The 24,809-nt window shown below is 39.5% G+C and overlaps 1 protein-coding gene across 2 annotated transcripts; it reads left to right on the top strand.

Annotated features, from left to right (window-relative positions):
• The first annotated feature begins 747 nt into the window (after window positions 1-747).
• Window positions 748-20,664, top strand: LOC137265228 (catenin alpha-2-like). 2 transcript variants are annotated; one of them, XM_067800578.1, is made up of 22 exons: window positions 772-861; window positions 3,387-3,498; window positions 4,303-4,492; window positions 4,904-5,070; window positions 5,836-5,955; window positions 6,165-6,254; window positions 6,730-6,903; window positions 7,446-7,649; window positions 7,966-8,034; window positions 9,423-9,503; window positions 9,938-10,090; window positions 10,441-10,533; window positions 11,295-11,451; window positions 11,680-11,880; window positions 12,181-12,332; window positions 12,466-12,526; window positions 12,805-13,027; window positions 13,853-13,958; window positions 14,753-14,887; window positions 15,311-15,403; window positions 16,607-16,627; window positions 17,520-20,664. In XM_067800578.1, exons 2-22 carry the CDS (start codon window positions 3,391-3,393, stop codon window positions 17,682-17,684), a joined length of 2,763 nt encoding a protein of 920 aa, XP_067656679.1. In that variant the 5' UTR covers window positions 772-861; window positions 3,387-3,390; the 3' UTR covers window positions 17,685-20,664. The 2 variants fall into 2 exon arrangements, with proteins under 2 accessions (XP_067656680.1, XP_067656679.1); XM_067800579.1 differs by lacking the exon at window positions 7,966-8,034 and having other exon boundaries at window positions 748-861.
• Window positions 20,665-24,809: the final 4,145 nt, after the last annotated feature.

The following is a 24,809-nucleotide window of genomic DNA, read 5'->3' as shown; positions in this document are numbered from 1 at the left end:
CCAGAACATGTGTACAAAATTGTTGATTCGCATTACCTCCCCAATGGGAGACCCCGCTTAAAATCATCATTATACTCCCACCCCACCCCAGCCATAAATTATGAATGGTACCCAAGCAAATTGTGTTTCACGGACACATTTCTTCAATCATTAATATAATCAAGAGTGCTTGATATTATGCACCCTCAAATAGGATTGTACAAAGTGAGTGTGAGAAGTCTTGCACACTCTACCACTATGGAAAGAACACAAGTCCGGGTTTAAAACCTCTGGGAAGTGTCATATTGAGGAAAACGTGGAATTCAAACCCTTGATTGAGAAATTTGTTTATGATGAGGGCTGGTATGATATTATTGTGGGACTGCTCATAATATAAGGCTGTGATTTTGCAATATTGCTGGAATATTGCAATTTACGGCGGTGCTCACATCTCCAAGATTCGAACGCTTCTGTCGCAGTCACACATGTAATATTTAGAATTGAGCGTCATGTACAGATTACCTCCCTTAGAAATTCCATTACGGTCACGTGATTAAACATTCTTCGGTGGGCTATTCCGCCTCCTATGTAAATTAAAAGAATTACGTTACATTCTGAAAATAAAGATTTATAACATATACCTTCACCAACATTGAAATTCCATATAATGAGGAATATTTACGTGTGAAACCAGTAAGACGACAATCACCAGCAATTTAAATAACTGAAAACCAAACTTTGCTACCGAGGGAGTGAGCACGATAACTCAACTGGCGGAAGTACCCTGTTACTCATCGTGAGGTATTTGAACACCTTTATTTTGATGACATATTACACAGTTATTTGGACTCAGATCGGATATACATTGACGCCATAACCAAGGTAAGTTATCGAATTGTATGCAAACGAAAACGATCACAATTTAAGACTGAAATTACGTTGGAAGTGACTGAAAATTTCGTAACAAAAGCCTCGCACTTGTCAATATTTGATATAAATTTGGCTTGATACAGTCTTGGTCTTGGCTTGTTATCGTTCCTTTTCTGGGTGTGCAATTTTATTATCCATGATGGCAGATCTTTAGACGATCGTCATGCGTGTATCTCGGTCCCAGTGTCTCATTAGTTCTGAAAGACTCATACCATCTAAGAAAGTTGAATGTGTGGGGTTTTTTTTTATTTATTTCGTGGATTGATTGTGGGGACACACGTGATCAGGAAGTCTCTGCAAAGATTTATTGTACCAAGACCAGTCTTCATGGCACTATATCGAGGACCTGAACCCACCTTTGAGGTTTTGAGGTGAACCTGCATGATCTCTGCACATCGAAAGTAATATGATTTTCATAAGTATACAATAAAAATTATCCATGTTGTGGATTTGTGGATGTTTAATGATATCCAAGTTCTGTCCAAGAACAGTATGAACCTACATCTGAAGCCCTGATATCAGTGATAATAGTATGCTGTGTAGCCTATCGTGTCTATTAATAAGTTTGATATAGCAAATCATTTTATATACAAAATTATGAGTCTGGTACACCAGATACCTAGTGATAAATATAAACATGGAAGCCAATTCATTGGCAGCTTCACTTGATTGTCTGCCGTGGTCTGCTTATATTTTGACAAACATGAAACATAAAACAAACAAACATGACCTTAGTCATGTCTCCAAATTACAATGTTCCATCTGAACACTTTCTTAAAAGCATAGCTTTTGAATATGAAAGCTATGTCATTTTACACTGATCAGACACAAATTTCATGATCTTGACAGTTACTGCTACTGCTATTTTTTGTTCTTGTTTTGTGGCTGTGTTGGTCAGTTTGCTGTCTTTGTGCCCTGGTGTCTCTGAGAGCATCTATTTGAGTCATGAAAGTTGATCTTAGAAAAGTACCAGAAAGCAAAAGGTTATTTCAAGTATACATTTGTTACATCAGGGAGAATAGAAGAATAGTAGACAGATTATTCCAGGTTACATAATGTCAAGTAATCGTGGCAATTAAACAAATTCTTACCTTACATTACCACATGGATGATATGGGCTATCGCAGAAGATCTGTCACTTGAACATGTTGAATCATATTCTTCTCAATAATCATGATATTTATGCTACCCAACATCAAACATCCAGTAATGATTAGTCAGTTAAAAAAGGTGTACCTGTAAATTGTAATGAAAGAGTAGATAATGATTAACACTTGTTAATTGTGTTGTCAGTAAAATGAGCAACACTCACTGTGTTGATTAGCCAGACAGAAAACTGTCATGAACATGATCTATGCTGTTTCAGTCTGTAGCTTGTTTCCTTAAGTATCGCAGGGTTCACAAATAAATTCATTGTGATGTATGATAGACTGTATGATGTCAAATTATTTGTATACTTACTCTGTTGCTGTGTTAGTTTTGGTTTGATGAGGTGTGAACATCAAACAGGATATCATCCAATATGTGCACATCCTTGGTTATGACAACATGCAATACAATTGTCATGACCATGAAAATTATGAAGTTGTGAAAACAAAGACTACATTTAAAATGATTATGGAACTGCATGTGTTCACACAAAGAAAAATGGAAGAAGCCATTGTTTATTTTATGTGATGTGTTGGTACTGCGTTGGTGTGTCTTTGTGTAGTGAATGTCTGGATGGTGTCTTTAAAGTTCATGAAGGTGATAATGGTGTTTGTGGTACAGGATGGCTTAGGCAGGATAGAAGAGGAAATGTACTCATACTATCTGAGTTCCTTGATCAGTGTAGATATATAGCGAGTGTTGCTGTTGATTTTGTAGACGACACCTTTGTGTAGCTGATGTTGTTTTGAGGTTTGTTAGTGGCCTGTTTTCATGTTGGATGGAGTGAGGAGCTGATAATTTTATCTACTATCTTTGATGGATAGTGGTTGAACTTTGTGAAAACATGGTGGAGGTGCTGTATTTCTGCAGTAGGACAGTTGGAGGAGAGGTTTACAGCCCGTTGATTGTGATGTTGTGGATATACACATGGCCTGCATAGCATTATGATACATTGTCATTGTAGAAGAAGAGATAGCCTTTATCCAGTTCCATGAAAATGTCATCCTTGACTCAGATATGGTTCTTCAGTGCAGAAAATTAACTCACTTGTCTTGGAAATTAATGTCAGTTGAAGTTTGTTAGCAGCCAATCAGTGTCAAGTTTTCTTAATTATCATTTGTGTATGAGGCCAATATATCTGACTTCTGCGCCTTAAACATGTTGCAGATGAAGACCAGCTGTAAATGTATTACAGATGATTGTGGTTACATGTTCACCACGATTGTATATTTAATACACTGAGGGTGGAATGGTGCTGATGATGTTATAAGATCTTCACTCCAGTGTGGGGATGATGATGTTACTGACTACTGTTGTTACTGTTGCAGCACGATGACCACCAGTCCTCCTCCAGGGAGTCTGCAGCTCAAGTGGGACCCCAAGAATCTGGAAATCCGCACAAAATCGGTTGAGAAGACTCTGGAACCACTTGTCACCCAAGTAAGAATACATATATATATAGAGGCCAATAGTGTTCAACCTGTGAAGATCCTGGTTAAGACTGAGCCCAGACATGTCACAAGAGGTGATCAGGTGGTCGGACTTACTGACTTGGTTGACACGTCACAATCACTAATCACAATTTTGGTAGATTGATGCTGTTGATGTTGATCACTGGATTGTCAGCCCGCTTTATAATGTTTTTGCTGGAATATTGCTACGTGTGGCGTAGAACTTAACTCACTCAGAACCCCTACTCTGTATGTCCTGTTCTGTTATCGGCTAAGGCTGATTAATTTTGTATTGGTTTACTGATACCTACTTAGCGTAAGCCTGTGTCTGGGCAAATTGTTTTGTGATATATTGTTACTCTGGTATCCATATTTTGATACATATTGGGACTAAATGTTAGACAATGAGTGACACTTGTTGTACAAGTAGATCCAATTTTCTGCTTACTAGAACGCTAAAAATATATAATATGGTTCAGAGCAGTCTTAAATAAGGTGGCATAGTTAAAGATTCTGTTTTTTTTTGTATGTTAAATATGGTGTGTTTACAGTTAATTATGAAGTTTAACGTTAGTTGTGAATGGAAATTTGAGTATTTTATGCAAACCTTTGAGGTACTTTACAAAACCTCATATATATTTTCCTCCAATATACAGGTTCTCATGCTAAGAAATATTGCAATGTTTAATTAGCATTGAGTGGTATATTCATAACATCATGCAGTTCTACCTCGCATGGTCTATCAGTAGACATTGTAGATGAAGCAAGTTATTGCTGATCTCCAACTGTTCAGGTGACAACACTAGTGAACCAGAATGGCCCCTCCAGTAAGAAGAAGGGAAGATCCAAGAAAGCACATGTCCTCAGTGCCACTGTACAGAAAGCCACCGAACACTTCATTGAGCGTGGAGAGGAGATAGCCAGGGAGAACCCAGAGGTCCATGCTGACATGATGGCAGCCATAGAAGAAGTTAAAAACACAGGTCTTGACATTAGTTCCCATGGTGATGCTTGTGTCAGTGGCATGTTATTCAGTTGGAAAGACATGCACTCTTCTGAGAGATCAATAACTGTGTCATTATGTAAAGATGTATTGAAGATCATTTATGATTTTCATAAAGTAATACATAGATATCTAGATCTTAGCACTTATCCTTGTATAATAACTTTGGGTAGATTTTGTTATTACTCCTTACTGTCAAGCATGTCAGTTATTTGATCTGGTGACCTTAACAATTAAGAAAAGTCGGTGGACTGTTTTGTACTTTATTTATTGATATCAGCACTAGCTTTCGGTTATGAAACATGGCTGAAAATGGCAACATGCCTGAATTGTTACTGCTATTTGTTGGTCCATATCATTGAAAATTTGTTGTCTTTATTGTCTGGTGTAGGTGAAGCTATGGGGGAGGCTTCACGTGAGTTTGCTGGAGACCCATGTTCGTCCATGAAGCGTGGAGCCATGGTGAGGGCAGCTCGAGCTCTTCTGTCAGCTGTCACACGCCTCCTCATCCTGGCTGACATGGTTGATGTCCATCTCCTCCTCAAGTCTCTCCACTCAGTGAGTCAGCAAGCAAACTCTTGTAATGTTGGGGCAATGGGGTAGCATAGTGGTTAATGCTTTCGTTCATCACACGCAGGTTCAGTTCCCCACATGGAAACAATGGCTGCAGCCCATTTTTGTTGAACCCCACTGTAATGTTGCTGGAATATTGCTAAAAGTGGCTTAATCTGTCACTTCTGTAAAGTTGACCAGAGAACTCTGGTGGCACAGCTGTCTGAGTGCTAAATTCTGCTCTGCAGAGTTGTCCCCCTTCTGTTTGCCTGAAATGAATGATTGTTGTTTAATATGGCACATTCTCCCTCAGTATGTTTATGGGTTTGCAACAAACTTTGCACATTGGAGACCTCCATTATGTCAGACTTCCCTCACAATCAAACTGATCCTTCTTGAAAACTGAAAACTGTTTTAAAATAAACCAACTAAATGGCTACAATACATCCATGTTGTTGACATTATTACATCTGTACAAACCATGGTTATAATTAGTACAGTGTAAACTCAGTACAGTTAAAGTCTGAATATATAATTTGAAATATTGTCAAAAGCTTTGAAGCATGTTATGAGATTGTTGATTTTTGCCTTGTCAATTTTAAAAGATGAAAAGGTGTGTTCATCTGTTGTGGTCATGCAAACTAGATTGTGAAAGTATTCTTGAAGAAGGTAGTTTCAGAACGTTGTGTTAAGATGTGGCTATAATTTAATCCATTCACCAGTACATCATCACAACATGACATGATGTTAAAATCTTATTGCTATTTACAGGTGGAGGATGACCTTGACCGCATCAAGAATGCCACTAGTCAGCAGGAGCTGATGGATAGCTTCAAGGAGTTCACCAAGAGTGTGAATGAGCTCTCTGAGAAAGCTGCAAAGAGACAAGCAGTGAGTTGATACTAATTAGTCTTCTTTCTTCAAGGGACACAGATGCCCCAGTTTGCAGTGCAGAATTGTCTCGATAGTGTTTCACCAGGATCCACTTGTTATAGTTAAATGCCAGGGTTTAACTTCTATGTGCACTTGATGCTCTTTCTTTGGGCTTTTGGACATCCGATTTTGGATCCTGGTTCAGTCTTATCACATTTGTTTTGAAGGACCTGAAAGATCCCCGTCGACGTGATGATCTTGCCGCTGCAAGGGCTGTTCTGAAGAAAAACAGCATGATGCTGCTAACTACATCCAAGGTAGGTGTTACAATTACAGCACTATTAAGGGAAACACTGTTGAGTGACCAGGTCAGGAGTAGCTGTGTACTGAGATGAGGCAGCGTATCTGTCAGGCATCTGTCAACATCGTCCAGGATCAGTTGCTTACGCACTGCTTTGGTGAAGTTGAAATATTTCTGCTTTTGACATTTAATCTATTTAAGTTTAGTTTATGATTGTTATTTTGCTGAAAAAGGAATTGCATGATACTGTGGGGGGATATAGCATGAAATTACAGAAACAGTGTAAAGGTTTTCATGACCATTGCGCTATCAGTGGTCACAAGTCTGAAGTTTGTTAACTGTTCCTCAGTGATACAGAGCTAAGTTCTGATTGTCCATATTATGATACGAAAATAAGAAAAAAAGTTTCAAAGAGCAGTGTTAGGTCTAGCAGTCTCAACTATTTTGGCTGTCTCAAGATCACTACTAAATAGATTTTTCTTGTATTCCAGGCTTATGTCCGACATCCAGAGCTGGCGGCAGCGCGAGCAAACCGAGACTATGCCTACAAACAGCTGTGTGATGCTGTAGGCACTATAGCAGGGGTTGCCCAGGAGACGGGGCCTTCCAAGGCTCATCCATACGAAGGACCAGGGGAACTGGCAGCTGCTCTGGATGAATTAGATGTAAGTATGGAAGCTGAACACTGTCTTATCATTGACCTTTTTGTTGCTGGTGTTGGGAATCGCTTTTCGGGTCATGTTTTTATTATCCCAACCAGTTGAGAGTGAACACCTTTCCAAATCACACCCAGTATAAGCACACCATAGTTACTGCAACACTTAAGGTCAGGATAGCAGCAAACCGATTTGTGTTTGATAATGGAAAATTTGCTTTCATTTGCTTGGTCATAAGGACCAATCTTGTTCAGTTGTTTAATCCAAATCCTATAGTTTGTCTAGTGTAGAAAGTAAGCTTGAAGTTGAATGATCTGAATTCATATGTTTTTCTTTAATTAACTCTCTGAAATTGTATTTGTAATGTTCTGTTGATGACATCAGATTGATGAGATGTGTGTGTATCTGTATTGTTTTATCATATTTGTTGAACATTTGTTGAACATAACCTCAATAGTCACAGTGTACGAGTTAATAACTACTTTCTTACTCTTATTGTTACATTTACTATTATCTAAGAAAACTGATTTCATGACTTGTTCCCATTACAGCAAAAGATCATCATGGACCCCCTCTCTTACAATGAGGTGCGAAGTCGTCCGTCCCTGGAGGAGAGGGTAGAGAGCATAATCAGTGGTGCAGCACTCATGGCCGACTCCTCCTGTACACGTGACGAACGGAGGGAGAGGATTGTTCAGGAGTGTAATGCTGTCCGACAGGCACTGCAGGATCTACTCACAGAGTACATGAACAATGTAAGTGTCACAAGGTCAAAATTGTATATCAAGGTCAAGGTTACGATTGAAGGGGTACTGATGTGTATGTAGTATTGTATGTGTCATGTCATTATATGTTTTGTTAAGTTGATGGTACTTTCGAATTTTCATTTTTCGTGTAATCATCTCTTGTAATCAGAAGATATTTGTTTCAGGTGCAGGAGATCTCTTGGAATTCTTGTATTTGTGAAATATGTTGAATTTTGTTTCCATTTTCATCACAATGGTCACCACAATTATCTTTTATTTCTGTCCCCGTCATACCAACTCTATGTTTGTACATTCTGTTGATCAGTGCACTAAGAAACCACCGGCTACAGAAAATAAAGTCACTCAGACCAAGCCTTTTGTCCATTTTGCCAAGGTAACTTGGCATGACTGGAGTTATCTCCCCTGAACATGGTGTCCGCCTGCAGAATGAGACTGTTTGACATTGCTGTGTCACAACTGTGCATAACCATGACTAAACCACTATGTCTTGACTGGATTTCAGACAGTAGATAGACTTTGATTTGCACTCTTTGTTTTGTTATTTTACCAATATTCAAGTGATATTTCTATCTCAAGTTTTTCTGCAATATAATGTTAATTGTTTCTGTTCTTTTTAAATAGTAACTATGGTAATCTTAAAAATAAACAAAACTTTTTCTTTCCTTAAAAATATTCGTCTCAGTACAGAACTCTCTTAGCTCAAAGATAGTTGTTGTAAATGCTGTACATTAACATTAACTTTCGACTGTTGTAGTGCTAATAGAGCTTTGAAAATCTAGGCCCAGTACATCACTGATGCAATCTCCACCTAATCACGGACAAGAATACTGAACATGTATATTGGTACAGTACAAAACAGAGACACGTTCACTACAATGCTGAGTTGTCTTTCAGTTTTTAGTAATGTTATGTTTTTGTTTATGATTTTTGCTTTGAGTGAATATTTTTGTTTTGTTTTTCTTGTCTTTCTTCTTCAGTTGGGTGTGGATGAGAGTAGTATAGTAGTTAGTCCTGTAAACTTGACATTGAGGATTGTTATAGATAACAACAGCATTTCAGGACTATTTCTTGTCACTGCATCACCTTACGAACCTTGCCCTGAAATGTCTATGATAAAGTAGTTGTTATCTATGATAAAGTAGTTGTTATCTATGATAAAGTAGTTGTTATCTATGATAAAGTAGTTGTTATCTATGATAAAGTAGTTGTTATTCACGACAATACTTCTTGTTGTGTACATGTGTTTGTTGTGTGAATAGGGTGCTTCAAATGACCAATAGCATGAGTATGTAGCTGTGATTTGATCCCTTATCTTGTTTGAATAATATTTACTTCTTGGATTAGAAATTCTGGCATGATTACAAATCATGTTTAGAGGTGGTCCTGATGGATGAGGATGATGTGTGACAAGATCACCAGAACCACTTCACATGCATGCCAGCATGGACAGTTTGACAAATCAAACAGGTTGAAATTAGTTGATTGTTTACTTCAAGATATTGTACTATTATGCTTATTGTCAGTGTCATAGTTTAATGTTTACATCAGAGCTACAGCTTAAACATGGCCGCTCTGAACAACTTCTCATTTTGCCCAAAATGATAAGTAAACTGTTTTCCCTTCTAAAGTACTCTAGATCTGTTCATGTGTTGTCATTTGTTAGAACTGTGTGATGTCTGCTTGAAGTAAGGCACATTCTGTCTGAGGTTTGTTTTGGAGGTGAAGTGTCCCAGTGTTGACATGTCTGTATTGTGTGTTCAGGCCGGTCAGAAGGAACCAAGTGAATCTCTGGACCAGGCCATTGACAACATGTGCCAGAAGACTCGTGATCTACGCAGACAGGTAAAGAGGCTTATACTACACAGATAGTTTATCACTCTTGGTGCCATTGGCCTTGTCTGTCTTCACAGAGAAAGGTTGTAATATTGCAGCAGGTTGCAATGAAGTATGAAAGACTCAGGAGAAATTTGTAATTAATTTTTGGTAATATCTTTACCAGACAGTTTTGATGTATCTTTCAGCTTTTCTGTAGCCATGCATTGGTTAAATTTACATTGTGAGTGTACACCTGAAAATGTTGATGATACATTATGCTGTAAAATAACTAGTATCAACTTCCTTTGTGTTTCCAAGAAACTCACTTGCCTGTATTGGAATATTCCTTAGATGCAAAGAAAACTTACACACCGCAGGCTAAAATGGTTGCATTACACACTGTCAGTGATAAGTTGACCGATGTGCCAGTGGTGTGTTGACATGTGTTTCTGTGTGTCCAGCTACGTAAGGCAGTGGTAGACCATGTGTCGGACACCTTCTTGGAGACCAACGTCCCTCTGCTTGTCCTCATCGAGGCTGCTAAGGCTGGAGATGAGAAGGGAGTGGAGGAATATGCACAGGTCTTCTCAGAACATGCCAACAAACTAGTCGAGGTGGGTACACTATGATTTTCATATGAAGTTTTGACACAGATGGTCATTAATGTTTCTAGTAAGATGTATGGGATGTAGAGTCATCCTTACCATGACAGCAAGCTGACATTAAGGCACTTAAGTTTCTGGTGAGAAGGTCCACAGTTTCATCTCAGGACTATTTTGTTGCTTAATTGCATTTTGTTTGAAATGTTGTCCTTTTAGGAATAAAAAAACTCTTCAGTGTCGCTGATATTATGCACTCAAAATATTTAATAAATTTTTGGCTTGTAATGTGAAGTGAATAAAGTTAAGGAATTTGTTGGTGAGTAATGAAATATAATGATGTGATCTTGCATGTGATTTTCTAGGTGGCAAACCTAGCTTGCTCGATGTCCAACAACGAGGAAGGTGTCAAGATGGTCAGAATGGCTGCTTTTGAAATAGAGGCTCTTTGTCCACAGGTGAGTGACCTACACTCAGTGTTACCAGTATGGTGGATCCAACATTTGATGGTGTTTGCTTTGAAGCTTGGGATGTAACTGTTTATTGGAATATGTGTTCTTGTTTACCAAGAATGTAGCATGAACTCTTCTGGAGTCAGTGAAGATACTTAGGAGATAAACATACTGTGTTGGGAAATCAGCGGTATATAACGAAATTATAATAGCTCTATATTTGATTTAAAACCGAATGCGTAGCGTTTTAAATACAAAATTTAGAGCTATTCTAATTTTGTTATATACCGCTGATTTTCCAACACAATACGTTTATCTCCATTTTACCATAACTGTGTTATTCAGATTTTAAACAAGTACATTATGTGTTTGAAAATCAGAGGTATATGACGCGATTATATACCCCTGGATGACTTTGATTAGCCAATCACAATCCAGTATTTACTGAAGTCATGGTAGAGTGATGTGGCACATTGTGAATGAGTTGTTGACTTCAGGACAAACTGATAAATTCCTTCATACAAGGATCTTGATGGGCTTTGATGTTTTTGTTTTTACATCAATATGCAATAGTCATGACAGGTATGCCAATACCAGTGATAATGTAGGTTCAGTTTGCTACTGGATCAGGACAAGAGGGTGTTGTTGCAATTAATCGTTTTGGTATCTTACTATATTTCATTTTCTGAATTAATTGAATTTTATGATTGAATGTCATGTGTATGGTAGTTTTAGAGCCATTACTAACTCTTGATCTTGAATGTCAGGTGATAAATGCTGCCCGAGTGTTGTCAGCCAGACCCAGGTCAAAGATTGCCCAGGAAAACATGGAGGTGTTCAAGGAAGCCTGGGAGAAACAAGTCCGTCTGCTGACGGAGGCTGTGGATGACATCACCACCATACATGACTTCCTGGCTGTCTCAGGTAAGTGTACACGGTCATGGATCGTAATCAAGGGGAGATAAATCTGTCCGCCAGCCAAGGCAAGGCAGCTGATGATATCACCACTATGTATAACTTCTTAGCTGTCACTGGGACATGATTGAGGAAGAGAAACAGTTGTGTTTGTCACTCAAAATTAGCAGTATCAAAGGTTTTGTTGACAGATAATTGTTCTTTTGACTGTAATGATGATGACTATTTCTTGAACAGAGAACCACATCTTGGAGGATGTGAACAAGTGTGTGATCGCCCTGCAGGAGGCAGACGCAGATACCCTAGACAGGACAGCTGGTGCTATCCGAGGTCGGTCAGCTCGCGTCTGCAATGTGGTTGGTGCCGAGATGGACAACTATGAGCCTGGACCATACACAGAGAGAGTGATGGAAGCTGTCATCATGCTCCGAGATCAGAGTGAGTAGCTTCAGTCCCATAAAGCATGCCAACTTCAATACAAAGGTGTTTCAAGCCCTTATTCAAGCATGCAGCAATTTGTTATTCTGAAAAGTTATGAAGAAAATGTAGAGATAATAGATCCCTTTAACCAGTGACACATTCATACACTGTATCTCCATTTGTATATCCTGACATATTTTGTGTTATGCTGTAATGTGAAGATTCTAATGGCTAGAACAATACAGAAATGACATCATCTTATCAATTACGGGCCTTGTGTTGCAGCTAGTTGATATTTGGTCTGTTCTCTTGCTACAGTCATGCCCAACTTTGCGGAGAAGGTTGAGATAGCTGTTGATGCTCTGAGTTCTCACCCACATCGGGATTTGGAGGAGAATGACTTCATCGAGGCAAGCAGGCTTGTGTACGATGGAGTCAGGGACATCAGACAGGCTGTCCTTATGAACAGGGTGAGTCATGGCAGATCAGCATCAACTGTTGTATTTATACATGATTGACATCATTATTGTGTGTTGTGTAAGCTTGATGTATAAGTTAGTCCTGCAGATCTCACGTGGAACTTCCTTTTCTTGTCTTTTTCAGTCCGTTGCAGAAATAGACTCTGATAGTGAGATTGAATATGAAGATGAACAAGAAGGCCTATGTGAGTAAACATCTACCCATGTGTATCTCCTCAATTACCCAGGTTTATGTCTTCATCCACCCATTTGTATTTCCTTACTCACCCACGTTTATCTCTCACTCACCCAGGTTTATCTCCCTCACTCACCTAGGTTTATCTCTCTCACTCATCCAGGTCTATCTCCCTCGCCCATGTTTATCTCTCTCACTCACCCAGGTGTATCTCCCTCACTCACCCATATTTATCTCCCTCACTAACCCATGTTTGTTCCGTCACTCACACATGTGTTCGTGTTGCAGCGAGTGTGATGGAGCAGGAGACAGTTGACCAGAGTGACCGCGCACTCATGCGTAGTCTGCCAAAGGAGCAAAGGGAGTTAATCCAGCAGGAGGTAGAGATGTTCCGTGTGGAGAAGGACAAGCTGGACCGGGAGGTGGCCAAGTGGGATGATAGTGGCAACGACATCATCGTCCTGGCCAAGCAAATGTGTATGATCATGATGGAGATGACAGACTTCACCAGGTCAGTCTGTTACTGCTGAATGAGTTGTTGGCCTCACATCAACTGACTTCACTAGATGAAAGCATGTTTTTACTATTTTTTATCATTATTATGGATATAGAAACAGATTCCGTATGTCTGTCCATGTATCTGTCTGACTTTCCATGCATCCATCACTGTTTGACCAAGGCATATCTCCTAAGCTATTTGTGATAGCGTAAGGGAACTTGGTACACAAGTCAACCATGATCCCTAGCTGTGTCTTTTGGAGACAGTGGTGTTTAGACCCAGATAAGAATTTTATTTTTTTCTGCTACCTTGGAAACATGACTTAGACTATGACTTTGAGATGACATTTGATGGTTAGATCCAAATATGAATTTTACTTTTGGCATATTTTATGGAAGCTTAGGCTGTGAATATGAGGATGTCATCTTGTCAAACTTTAGTTTTATCAAACTTGATACACATGTTCACCATAATCCATACATGTGCCTTTTGGTGATTACCCCAGTGTAGTGTGTGAATTTTTTGTGGTTTCCATGACAACAGGTTTGACGTTGACTGAAACTGGTGGTTGTGTTCTTCTCTGGAGCAGAACTTTAACACCCTTCCCTATTACTTCACTAAACTTGGCTCATAGATAGGTCTGGTGGTGTACCGGTAGTTTTAGATGTCTGAATAAAATATTTTTTTGTTACCATGGCAACAAGTTAGACCTCAACTGAATTTGGTGGCATTGACTGATATGAAAATATTTGGAGAGTATTTTACAAAAATATTGTTTGAAATGTGCAAAAATTGTGCATATTGCAAAACCCTGCTGATATATGTACCCTATTACAGGGGGCGCGGACCCTTGAAGAGCACCATGGATGTGATCAATGCTGCAAAGAAAATCTCTGAGGCAGGATCCAGATTAGACAAACTGTCACGAACAGTTGCAGATCAGGTATAATACCCACAAATTAAAATTCAATGTATGTGAGAAATGACTTCATTAGATATATATATATATATATATATATACATACATACATACATACATACATACATACATACATACATACATACATACATACATACATACATACATACATACATACATACATACATACATACATACATACATACATACATACATACATATATATCTATCTGTGTGTGTGTGTGTGGTGAAGTCATTTATACCCGATGATAAGTGCAACTTTTTGTGTGCTTAATGGCCACTTTAAACGACATACTGGAACATGCAGTGAAGCAAATGATTAAATATTCGTTGAGTTTTTTGTGAAATGAAATCCACAATAAGTTGTATTTACCCTTAAGTATAAATGACTTCTTATTTAACTTCATGTGGTCAAGTCTTGTTAGTGCAACCTCCTTTTATCCGACAATCGGCTTTATCTGACACTGTTGTTGGTAACAAATTGAAAAACGTAATTTAGTCTTAATTATTTAGTCCAACGACCTTTACTCGACAATTTGCTGTGTAATGGATTAACGAGACTTGACTGTATATGACTGTCAAATTTTAGAGTGTTCCCATGTTCAATGACTAATACTTAATGCCAAGAGCCAGGAAGGGTGACAAGTTTGGTGTTGTGACATATTTTGGTATGATACTTGTGGGGATAAAACCTCCACTCTGTCAGTGGTGTCTACACTTAGTGCATGCAGTAGTTTCCAGGCTTGGATACTGGGAGTAGGAGGAAGGTGTGATACATTGTTGTTTTGTGTTCTCAGTGTCCCGACTCTCAGTCAAAGAAGGACCTTGAGGCGTACATGCAGAGAATTGCCCTATACTGTCACCAGCTAAACATCACCAGTAAGGTGAAGGCTGACGTACAGAGTGTCAGTGGAGAACTGATTGTCTCAGGGGTATGTATGTTCTTGTTTTAAGCTCCGATACAGTTGGTAGACCACTAGAAGTATTCGAAAATTTAACATTTTCACACTTCAAACTTTTTAACCCAAACTGTCAGATTCTCTGACATGGCAATGCCCAAGATATACTATGACATGTGAAGAGTGACGTGTAGAGTGTTGAACATGTTGGCACACATGCTCTCGCTGCAGAGCTACCTTGATCATCTTGTTGCTGGTTCTAATCCCTCACCAACCCAGATCGGATCTTTATCCTAGCATATGTCATAAGTGTTTAACTCTTATTAAACAGAGAAATTCCCTATGCTTTTGTTGGTTTCAGTATTTCAAGTAAGCTAAGTAAATAGCTAAGTAAGTATATTGTCCTGACCCACTATTGAACCAGATTTTACAAAGTTACCTGTTTTTTATTTTCAGCTGGACAGCGCCACCTCACTGATCCAGGCTGCAAAGAATCTCATGAATGCAGTTGTATTGACCGTCAAAGCTTGCTATGTTGCTTCCACAAAGGTGAGTCTTTGTAACAGCTGTATCAAGTAGGAGTTAACATAATGTATAAATGATGACAATACATACAACTTGTTGAGGGAAAGGAAAGGGTGGGATTCTCTACACAAGCATAGAGCGACTTGAGTGTGCTATTGTGCTGATATGTGTACAAAGTTCTGTTAACAATCTACAAATGTGTCAGCTGAGTGAAGCAATGCAAACAGGTGTTTCCTCATGATTCACCAATAATAGCTAACATAAAGCATTGTATTTTGGTGTACCATATTTCCCATAACATGGGTCCTTGGTGCTTCAACATTGACAAAGGGGTGTGGATGTTAATACCACACTGATGATTCATTTGTTGGTGTTTAGTGGTAGAGCACAAACTTGGTTGAAACGCAACTGTTTTTTAAAATATTTACTTGGCATTATTTTCATTTCTGATCTTTTTTTAATGTAAAGATTATTTATGTGGAAAATACCTTAACTACCAAGTGCACTTTCCAGATTAGTACAGAGCACTTTTATAGATTCTTTAGGAATTGTTGTAGGAACAGGGTGCACCTAATATACACTCGTATAATAAAGTGAGCAGTGTCATGTCAGATTAACTGTTATCCTTTGAAAGACTTGGGTGATGCTTTAATTTCTTTTGAGTAGTATTGGTCATAGCTCATAATCATGATTTTGTTGATTTCCTGATCCTATGGCTTCAGCCTTGTGGGTGCAATATGGAGAAAAAAGGTGGCAATTATTGGAATTATTGGACGTTCACTTCAGAGAACTGAAAGGGAGGGAGTGAGTGAGTGAGTTTAGTTTTACGTCGCACTTAGCAATATTCCAGCTATATGGCGACGGTCTGTAAATAATTGAGTCTGGGCCAGACAATCCAGTGACTAACAACATGAGCATCGATCTGCGCAATGTCAAAAATGACATGTGTCAACCAAGTCAGCTAGTCTGACCACCCGATCCCCTTAGTCACCTCTTATGACAAGCATAGTCGCCTTTCATGGCAAGCATGGGTTGCTGAAGGCCTATTCTACCAGGGGACCTTCACAAGTCAGAACTGAAAGGGATTCAAGTCCCCACTTAACTGTCGAAAGGAGAGTAAGATGACCAATATAGCATGAGTCAGGATAAGTATACAATATCAATTTTATCACAGAATTACATTTTGCTTCATCATTTGTCTAATCACAGATTCTATTTGATTTTCAGTACCCCAAGAATAATCAGAATGTAAGTATTTGCATGATTCAAGTGAAAATATTTTTGTCTCCCATGTCAAAACAGCTATGTCTGTTGGAGTCCATCTGTCCTGACAGGTGCTGCATGGAAAGAGATCATGAGTCCAAGTCTGCATATGAACAAATTGGGAATTGGGAGCTTATGATGGAAGAGATTTGACTGATAAATCCTTACCTGTGGGTACTGGGAAACGAGATGTTATGTATCCAAGGTCACTCAATGATGAGATGTGAAAGGAGCTTATCATCCTGGGACTTAACCAGGATTCCAAACTAAGTTTCTTTGGCAGGCAATGTGTAACAAGATGTTATTTTACACAAATAAGCCAGCAAATATTAGTCAAGTTTACAAAGCAACAACATTAGTTAAACCTAAATGGGAAGTTTGTTATTCAAATTAGTAAAGTTTTACTGACATTTGACATGGAAGTGAATGGCCTGTGGGCAGGTCTTGGTAAATACCTGTCACAATTCAGAAGTGCTGGTCCATATGCTAGAATGAGCTTGTCTAGAAGTCCCAAGTTGACACTAATTTACTTACAGTGAATCTGGAGACAGTTATTGCGAACAGGACTAGTCTGACCCATGAATTTATAAAAAAGGTCACATTTCACAGAAGTGTCTGACCTACATGTATTACAGTATCACAAAAGTATCTGAACAAACTCTGGATTGGCCTCAAACCAGCACATGAAAATAATCGTCACTCTTTGAAACATACCCTACACTTAGTGAACAGTGCTTATTAAATTCAAGTACCATATTGAAAATGTGCAGAAGTGGAAAAACCCTTTTTTGATATCCCTGTCTTGATAGAACTGAGATATTATTAAAAGTCCAACTCACTGGTTCACTTACTCACTCACCATCTTCCTTGGCTTCAGATTGTCCTCTGGAAAATGAAGGCACCAGCCAAGAAGCCTCTTGTCAGACGAGAAGATCCCGATGAACTGCGTTCCAAAATCCGCAAGAGTGCACGGAAGGAAAGAATTGAACCAATCAAAGCTCTCAGTGAATTCCAGGAAATTACTCTTGACAGTTTCTGTTAACCAAAGGACTACAAGCATCTGTTTGCATGGAATGTGATTTGTTCAAGGAAACATGAACACTAGAGACAGGGATCATTGGGAGATGTCAGATCAATAGCTGGAGGAAAGTAGTTTCTTCTTGCATGTAATTGGATCAAGGTTACCATGGTTACAGTACCATCACACTAATGAAAATGGTGCAGTTAAACTGTGATGACAGACTAACAGAGACTGTTACGGCACTGAGGAAGAAGCTGAGCTCCATATCAAAATATTTCTGTTAGATGATGTTTTCCTTGCTGCTGCTCTAAGGTGTTAGCGTCTTACCTGTATTTCCACATGTGATCTAGCAAAACCTGTATGATCTCAGCTTGCATGTCAGTGACAGACCTATCATTGCTCGAAGATAAGATGGTGGTTCGTTTAGTACCGCAAAATGTTCACAGCCTAGATTTTGTAAGCCCTCTTAGTGTTAGATGGTTGTTAGTGCCATATGTTAACATAAACTTACAACAATCTTTGCGTTAAGAGAGTTTTTAAAACCTAGGCCCTGATGCAGATAATATTTTTGAAGATATGTGTAAACAGAGTCAGTCCTAACCACTAGTCTGGCAGTGTTGGGACCAGTGTATAGCGCTAGTTTCTCCCAGGTGATTGTCTGAACTGACAACTGGACTTTTAGCTTCCATGTCTGTGTTTGCACTATAGATTGCTTGGCGCAGTTCACTAACCTTCCACACCTTTTACACAAAACTGTACAACAGAGAAATGTCCATCAATAACTAGGTATGTTACCAATTGTTAAATATACAACTATTATTAATGTTTAATAACATTTAACATTTATTTAGCCCTCTTAATTATTGGTTTGAAAATTTCTACAACATATACACAATTATTAAAACCACATTAAACAATTAGCAATGGCAGTAGGACTTATAAGTAATCACTTTTCATGTTTTGTTGAAAACAAAAGTCATAGATTTGTACTTCTTTCCATCCAAACTGATTGATTGCAGAAATACTATATCCCCTTGAAGCATTATATTTTATTGATAATAGAGTGTGCTCGGATTGATGCAGTAAATTTGAGATATTTTTGATTGGCAGTAATGTTGATGCCCTGAAACTTTTCCGTTTTCAAAGACTCACTTAAGTTTTGATTTATGATAACTTCACTGTCATGATAGGGTTATTTGATGTCGGAGCAGGATAGCAAACACCTGCGACACAAGTCGTGTGATCGAGTCTCTCCGTATTTCTTCCACCTGTGTCCTGACGCTGTACATATGGATATGCTTGCTATGGTGCTGATCATATCAGATCATCTTCATTGACTATTTCCTTGTGAGGCCATCCTTGGGAAATATATTTACCATGTAGAATAGAATGAAGATTCATTATGTATATAATACCTTAGGGACATATGAAAATGGCTGATGTATTTGTCAGGTATTTGTCAGTCAGTAATCGTGTTATCTTTGTTAACAGTTAGTTCAACAAGTCTAATTCGGATGCTCTTGTAGCCTGGGTTATCTCCCTTCCAAACAGTTCGTTACCCCAGGCAGTGGTGTGTTCGTTATGCTTCACACCTGGTTCTTTTTCCCCAAATGCACACCTGAACCCATATTCATTCCTGATGTTATACTGTTGTTTTAAGGTGATATGACTTGCTAAGAGACATTGTGGTCCAGTCATCATGTAACCACAACTCGCTGTGCAGTTTAAGTTTAGCATCATTACGTCTTTGGATTGAATCCTTGTTCAACATGATTCTTTTCCCATTTTTCAGTATGACATCATTACTTTGTGATATTCAGAAATGCTATAAACATCTAAGACTTGCACAACCTCAGGCTTTCCTCCCACTGGAAGCTGGTTTGACTAAAATATATTTCTAAGAAACAATACTGATGTATAAACAAAATGGGAACAATGTTTCTTAGAATTATTATCATTTTCATGAAGCATAGTCAGCAACGATTTTATGAGTTACTGAACTGTGAAGTGTGTTTTGTGTGTGCATGGTAGAAAGATGTGTTCTTCAGCAGGATGTGTAGAATAGTCTGTTACCATGGTTACGTTCTGTTTTGTCTTGTCTTTATGTTGTTGCTAACACTGATGTGTTCTACAAAGAAAAGTGACAAGACATGATTTCATACATAGTTCCGGTTTAATCAATATAACTGCCAAACTTGGCTTGGAAGGACAAAGTTGGCATCTATGAGACTGTTTACAGACTTACTTCATAGTTGGTATTTAATTTGAAAATTGAAAAGAAATAAAATGACTATTGATATGATTCCCCCATCAAGGATTTCATATGTAATGAGGTTTGAATAATTTATTGTATTTAAGTGTTTTATATGGTTGTGTAGGCTGCATGTTTGTCCATCAGTATACACATTTACACTTTGACTTGACTCTATACAATATGGTTGTGCGCAGTTATATTTACTATGTTTTTTTACCATATTTACACATTTCCTACCTGGTTTTTCCACCTGGTGATTTTCTGAAACTTTGGTTTTGGTTGTAAAAATGCTGCTTCAGAACATTGATTTGTAGAATGTAATGTACATGTATTTTGAGTTGAATGTTCAAAACACAGAAGAATTGTCTTGTAGTTTGCTGATATAGACCATCATCTTCATGGCCATCGTCATACAGTGTGTTACTTTAAAATGTCTCTGCAAGATTTTGTGAAAACAGAATCTCATTGCCTTGTGAATTTAAAATAGAAAGCTTACCTAATAATATTTATTCAGAACTTTCCTCAGTGTTCTTGGTAAACATGGAGAAAATTGGTACTTAATTCGATAAAACTCTTTGATTAAGTGTCTTGATTAAGTGTTTGTTTTATATTTCGATGTTATCATTTTTCTGTGAGCAGATAATTGGATGTCATGACTGAAGGCAGTTGAAAGCATTTCCTCAATGTATATGTAACAATGTTGACATCATCGTAGAAATATTTCTAAATAAAACATAATATATTTTAGGATAGTCACTCCTTATTTGTTACCTGTATTCAGTCGACCTGCCCTTGGCACTGTCACTTAATTGTGTCCTAAGTCATGCAAAACACGTCTGTTTACACCTGACGATTCCTGTTCAAACTTGCTTTTGCATTTTGCATGCTTCCTTATGGACTTTTGGGACAAGAGCAAGTCGTCAACAACCAAGAGGAAGATTCCTGGATTATCTATGCCAGACTAGATGACATACAGGTGGCTGTCATATGGTTGGACCCATTCAGGGTCGAACAACAACCTTATGCTTGCCTTTTTCTAGGGATCACACATAGGAATTAGCATCGGACCCTTGTGCCCTCAGCATGCATGCCTGCACGTGGTGATTCCAGGACGACCCCAGTTATCCATACGTCAGCTATGGATTTCTGGTACTGAGCACCAACGATCAACCGACTAGACCGTCTCCTCAATATATATCAAGCAGTAAATGCATGGCCACCTGGCCCCTTAAGCTGAATATGCTGGCAAAATTAGAGGATCTGGAATGGGCTGTCTCACCTCTTCACTGTAGTAGCAGTTGTATCTAAGGAAACAGTTAATGAAATTACTGTAACAAACATCACTAGTGGACCGACCAAATACTAATACAGTATCAGAAGAGTATTTTGTCAACTCCATCCAGCCTATAAGGGGAATGTGGACGTCACAGTCTTATATGGCCTTGTAAATCGCTCTGATGTGTTGCGCTCATTAAGCTTAATCAAAAACACGATAGCGGGGTCGAATCGCAAACTTGCCCAGATTCTCATGGGTTTTCATTAAACGTCAATGGCGTGCAGCACTTCTTACCTATACTGCCCAGCCATATCGAGCTCACAAGTCGTCATAGCATGAGTCAATAGCGCTTTAAAGTGACCTTAAACCCGACTAACGCACTCATTCACTCACTTCAGACTTCGCATGCAGACATTTTAATTCTTTACGAAGCGTCGTGGAGAGTGAAATCGGCCGCGAGGTTTGTCCATGATGCAACTTTATGACTTTATCGACATTCATAAACGGAGCTGTATAAGACTTAAGCATCCATAAACTGCCCTTACCTGATCAGTAATGGTACAAAGTCGATTTGGCACGGCGTGCGCATATGCCTTGAGCGGTAAAAAGGTGAAATAGGATTTATTCCCCCCTTTCTCGAGTAGATACACCTCCATATTGTAACGGTTGCGTGCGATAGGAACAGTTATAACTTGGTGCAAATAGCACTTCTACTGAGCATGTCAGTAAATGCCAGACAGTGGAGTGTTGATATTATCATTACAAATCCAGTAAATCATTAGCTTGTCGCTTGGATGAGGTCAATCTCTGTACGATAAACGTGTCATGACCTGTGTAGAAATGGTCATTTTGAAAGCCTGGATTTTGAGGTCTGTTAAATGTAATTAGTCCATTATCAGTTAGTCTAAGGTGGTGTTTGAGGTTTCTATTCTTTCCTTATTTTCATTCAGCTATATCACGGCGTCAAGGGAATCAAATATATGCCAGACAAAGCCGTGATTGATAGCATGAGCATAACACAGACGTCTCGGAATTTCCTAGAATGCTGTGTCATATTTCCCAGAAGATGGGGCATGTGTCCCACGTATAGCTACTTCCCAGTCTAACTCAAAGAATCCACCAAGCAGTTAGGACATTGAAGCAATAAGTTTGTTGTGGTTAGGATGTTTGTCTAAAAGCTAGACTGGTAACCGTAGGCCCCCAATTTGATGTGGACACGCCAGACAGGCTACATGTGATCGTGGGATCGACTCGTTATGTTAAATATTTTTGCTGACACCGTGAATATACTTTTGGACTTCACTTAACTGATACCGTATATACTTGAATTATTCGGGGTCTGTCTCCCCCTCCAGCCTGACACGTCCTGTGTAACTGAATTACGCTACCGTGGTAATCGTAAAGCGTTTAACTCGGGTTCCAGTCACTGGTTGAATCAGCTGCAACATGGCCGATCTTTGCGCTGAACACCCCCAACCCGTAAGTGCTGCAGTGAGCGAGTGCGTTTAGCAATATTCCAATAATATCACTGCGGGGTACACCAGAAATGCGCTTCAAACATGATACCCATGTGGGGAAACCCGGGTTTTCAGCGTGACGGAAGAACGCAAACATTAGGCTACCCCACCGCCCCGTAAGTACTGGAAGAGAAAGGGAGGACAGAAGCATTAACACAACTAACCGTTAGGTTCTTTTAATGTTTGGGAACCCAGTCATATAAGTGTTTGGTGTTGCAGCGGTGCGAGTCTTCTGCGCTAGAAGCCTATGGTCGGGTGTTCGAATCCTGGTCCGCCCATGTTACGTTTGGATCTATGAGCAGCTGCATAACTGTGCGCTTTCTGTTAAGGCATGGATCACTTTGGACATTTCTTCTGTACCAAGCTGAAACGCCATGTTATAGCCAAACCTTTCTAATAATGTCAGAAGCGGCGCTAAATCAGCTGTTTTAGTATTTCCAGACAAATGGCACAACAGCTGGTTTGTTGGAACACGTTGACATAACTTCTCTCATCAGACGCTATTCACCCACCATATGAGTGCGCCATCTCATGAGGGAACATTCGACGTCTGATGTTGCAACAATTCCCACAATCAGCGGAACAAACGCACATTGTGGCTGGATTAATCTCCATACCTGCAAGTGCGTCAGGTACACAATCATACATGTGCATACATGTCGCGGTAATAGATGTAGGTGTTTCATAGAAAGCACACAACCCGGAAGATCCCGGGGTAGAGTAGGCCTTCACAACCCATGCTTGCCATAAAAGGCGACTATGCTTTTCGTAAGAGGCGACTAACGGGATCGGCTGGTCAGGTTCGCTGACTTGGTTGACATATACCATCGTATCTCATCGTATCATCGTGCTGCCAGATGGCTGTAATGTCGTTGGGAGGGTCGTTCTACAACAATCAACCAAGGAAGCATGTCCCCCTTATGATATAATGAGAAAAACATGTCGCTATGGGTAGTCAGAATGTAAGATGAGGGAGAGAGATCAGCATCACATTGAACGTCTATGTGTAGGTGTTCGCCACAATCGCCAAAGCGAAGGAGCAGTGTGTGCGTGCGTGCGTGCGTGCGTGCGTGCGTGCGTGCGTGTGTGTGACCTACGGGTCCTTGGCGGGCCAAGGGGCGTTAATGCTTCACCGTGTCGACGAGAGAGTCACTTATTCTGAGTATTTACAGTGAGATTAGTTGAAGAAATCTCTTGCGTGTATGGCAAGATTTATTATGATGATAAATGGATGTGGGCTTGTCGCACAGTATATCACAACTGGCGGGAGTGCTGTACAAAACACTCGAGATCTATGACACAGGAGTACCTCACTGTCTTTATCTCTTCAATGACCTCGACTATAACTCACACAGATGTTGTCCCTACTGAAGCCCCACACCCACACCCACACCCACACCCACACACGTGAAGATCCACGTTAAAAGCGGTCTTCAGCAGCATATCCCTGTCGTAAGAGGCGACTAACGGGATCGGGTGGTTAGGCGGCTCGATGACCTGGTTGACACATGTCATCGTATTCCATCTGTGCAAATAGATGCTCCTGTGGTTGATCACTGGGTTGTCTGGTCCAGACTCGATTGTGTACAGATCCCCGCAATACAGCTGGAAGACTCCTGAGCGCACCGTTAAGCCACCAAATCAAATATAGGTAGCGCTACCGGTAAGAGAATGAACGCGCTTCGGTTACCATGTGACGTGGCGTATTGTTTGTGACGCCGGCCATGATCCTGCGTGCCGTCGACTGGTGTTACATCCGCGGACGTGAGGCGCCATGTAGAGGGATCGTGTCAGAACGCCCCAACCCCAGCGCGATACCAATCAGTGAATATTCATAACAACACCCCTACAATGGTGTATAATTAATCTTTTAGTCACCAACTCAAGCTGTTATCATCCGTGTTTACTCGAGTCCACACAAACCTTTCATTATGGCCTGTAGAATAATCTTGCTTGGTTTAGGATTTCGAAATAGAAACATTTCATATTTCTCGGCTGAGTCCCATTGGGCCGATATTAATCCGGTTCGGGGTATAATAATTCATTGATGAACCAAATACTCTCCAAGTAAACAAAGTGTAATAAAAGAACAAACACTC

The sequence above is a fragment of the Haliotis asinina genome, chromosome 15 (assembly GCF_037392515.1).
Source record: "Haliotis asinina isolate JCU_RB_2024 chromosome 15, JCU_Hal_asi_v2, whole genome shotgun sequence".
Taxonomy (NCBI): Eukaryota; Metazoa; Mollusca; class Gastropoda; order Lepetellida; family Haliotidae; genus Haliotis; species Haliotis asinina.
Note: the sequence above shows the minus strand (reverse complement) of the source record. Positions and strands in the feature narration are given on the sequence as shown.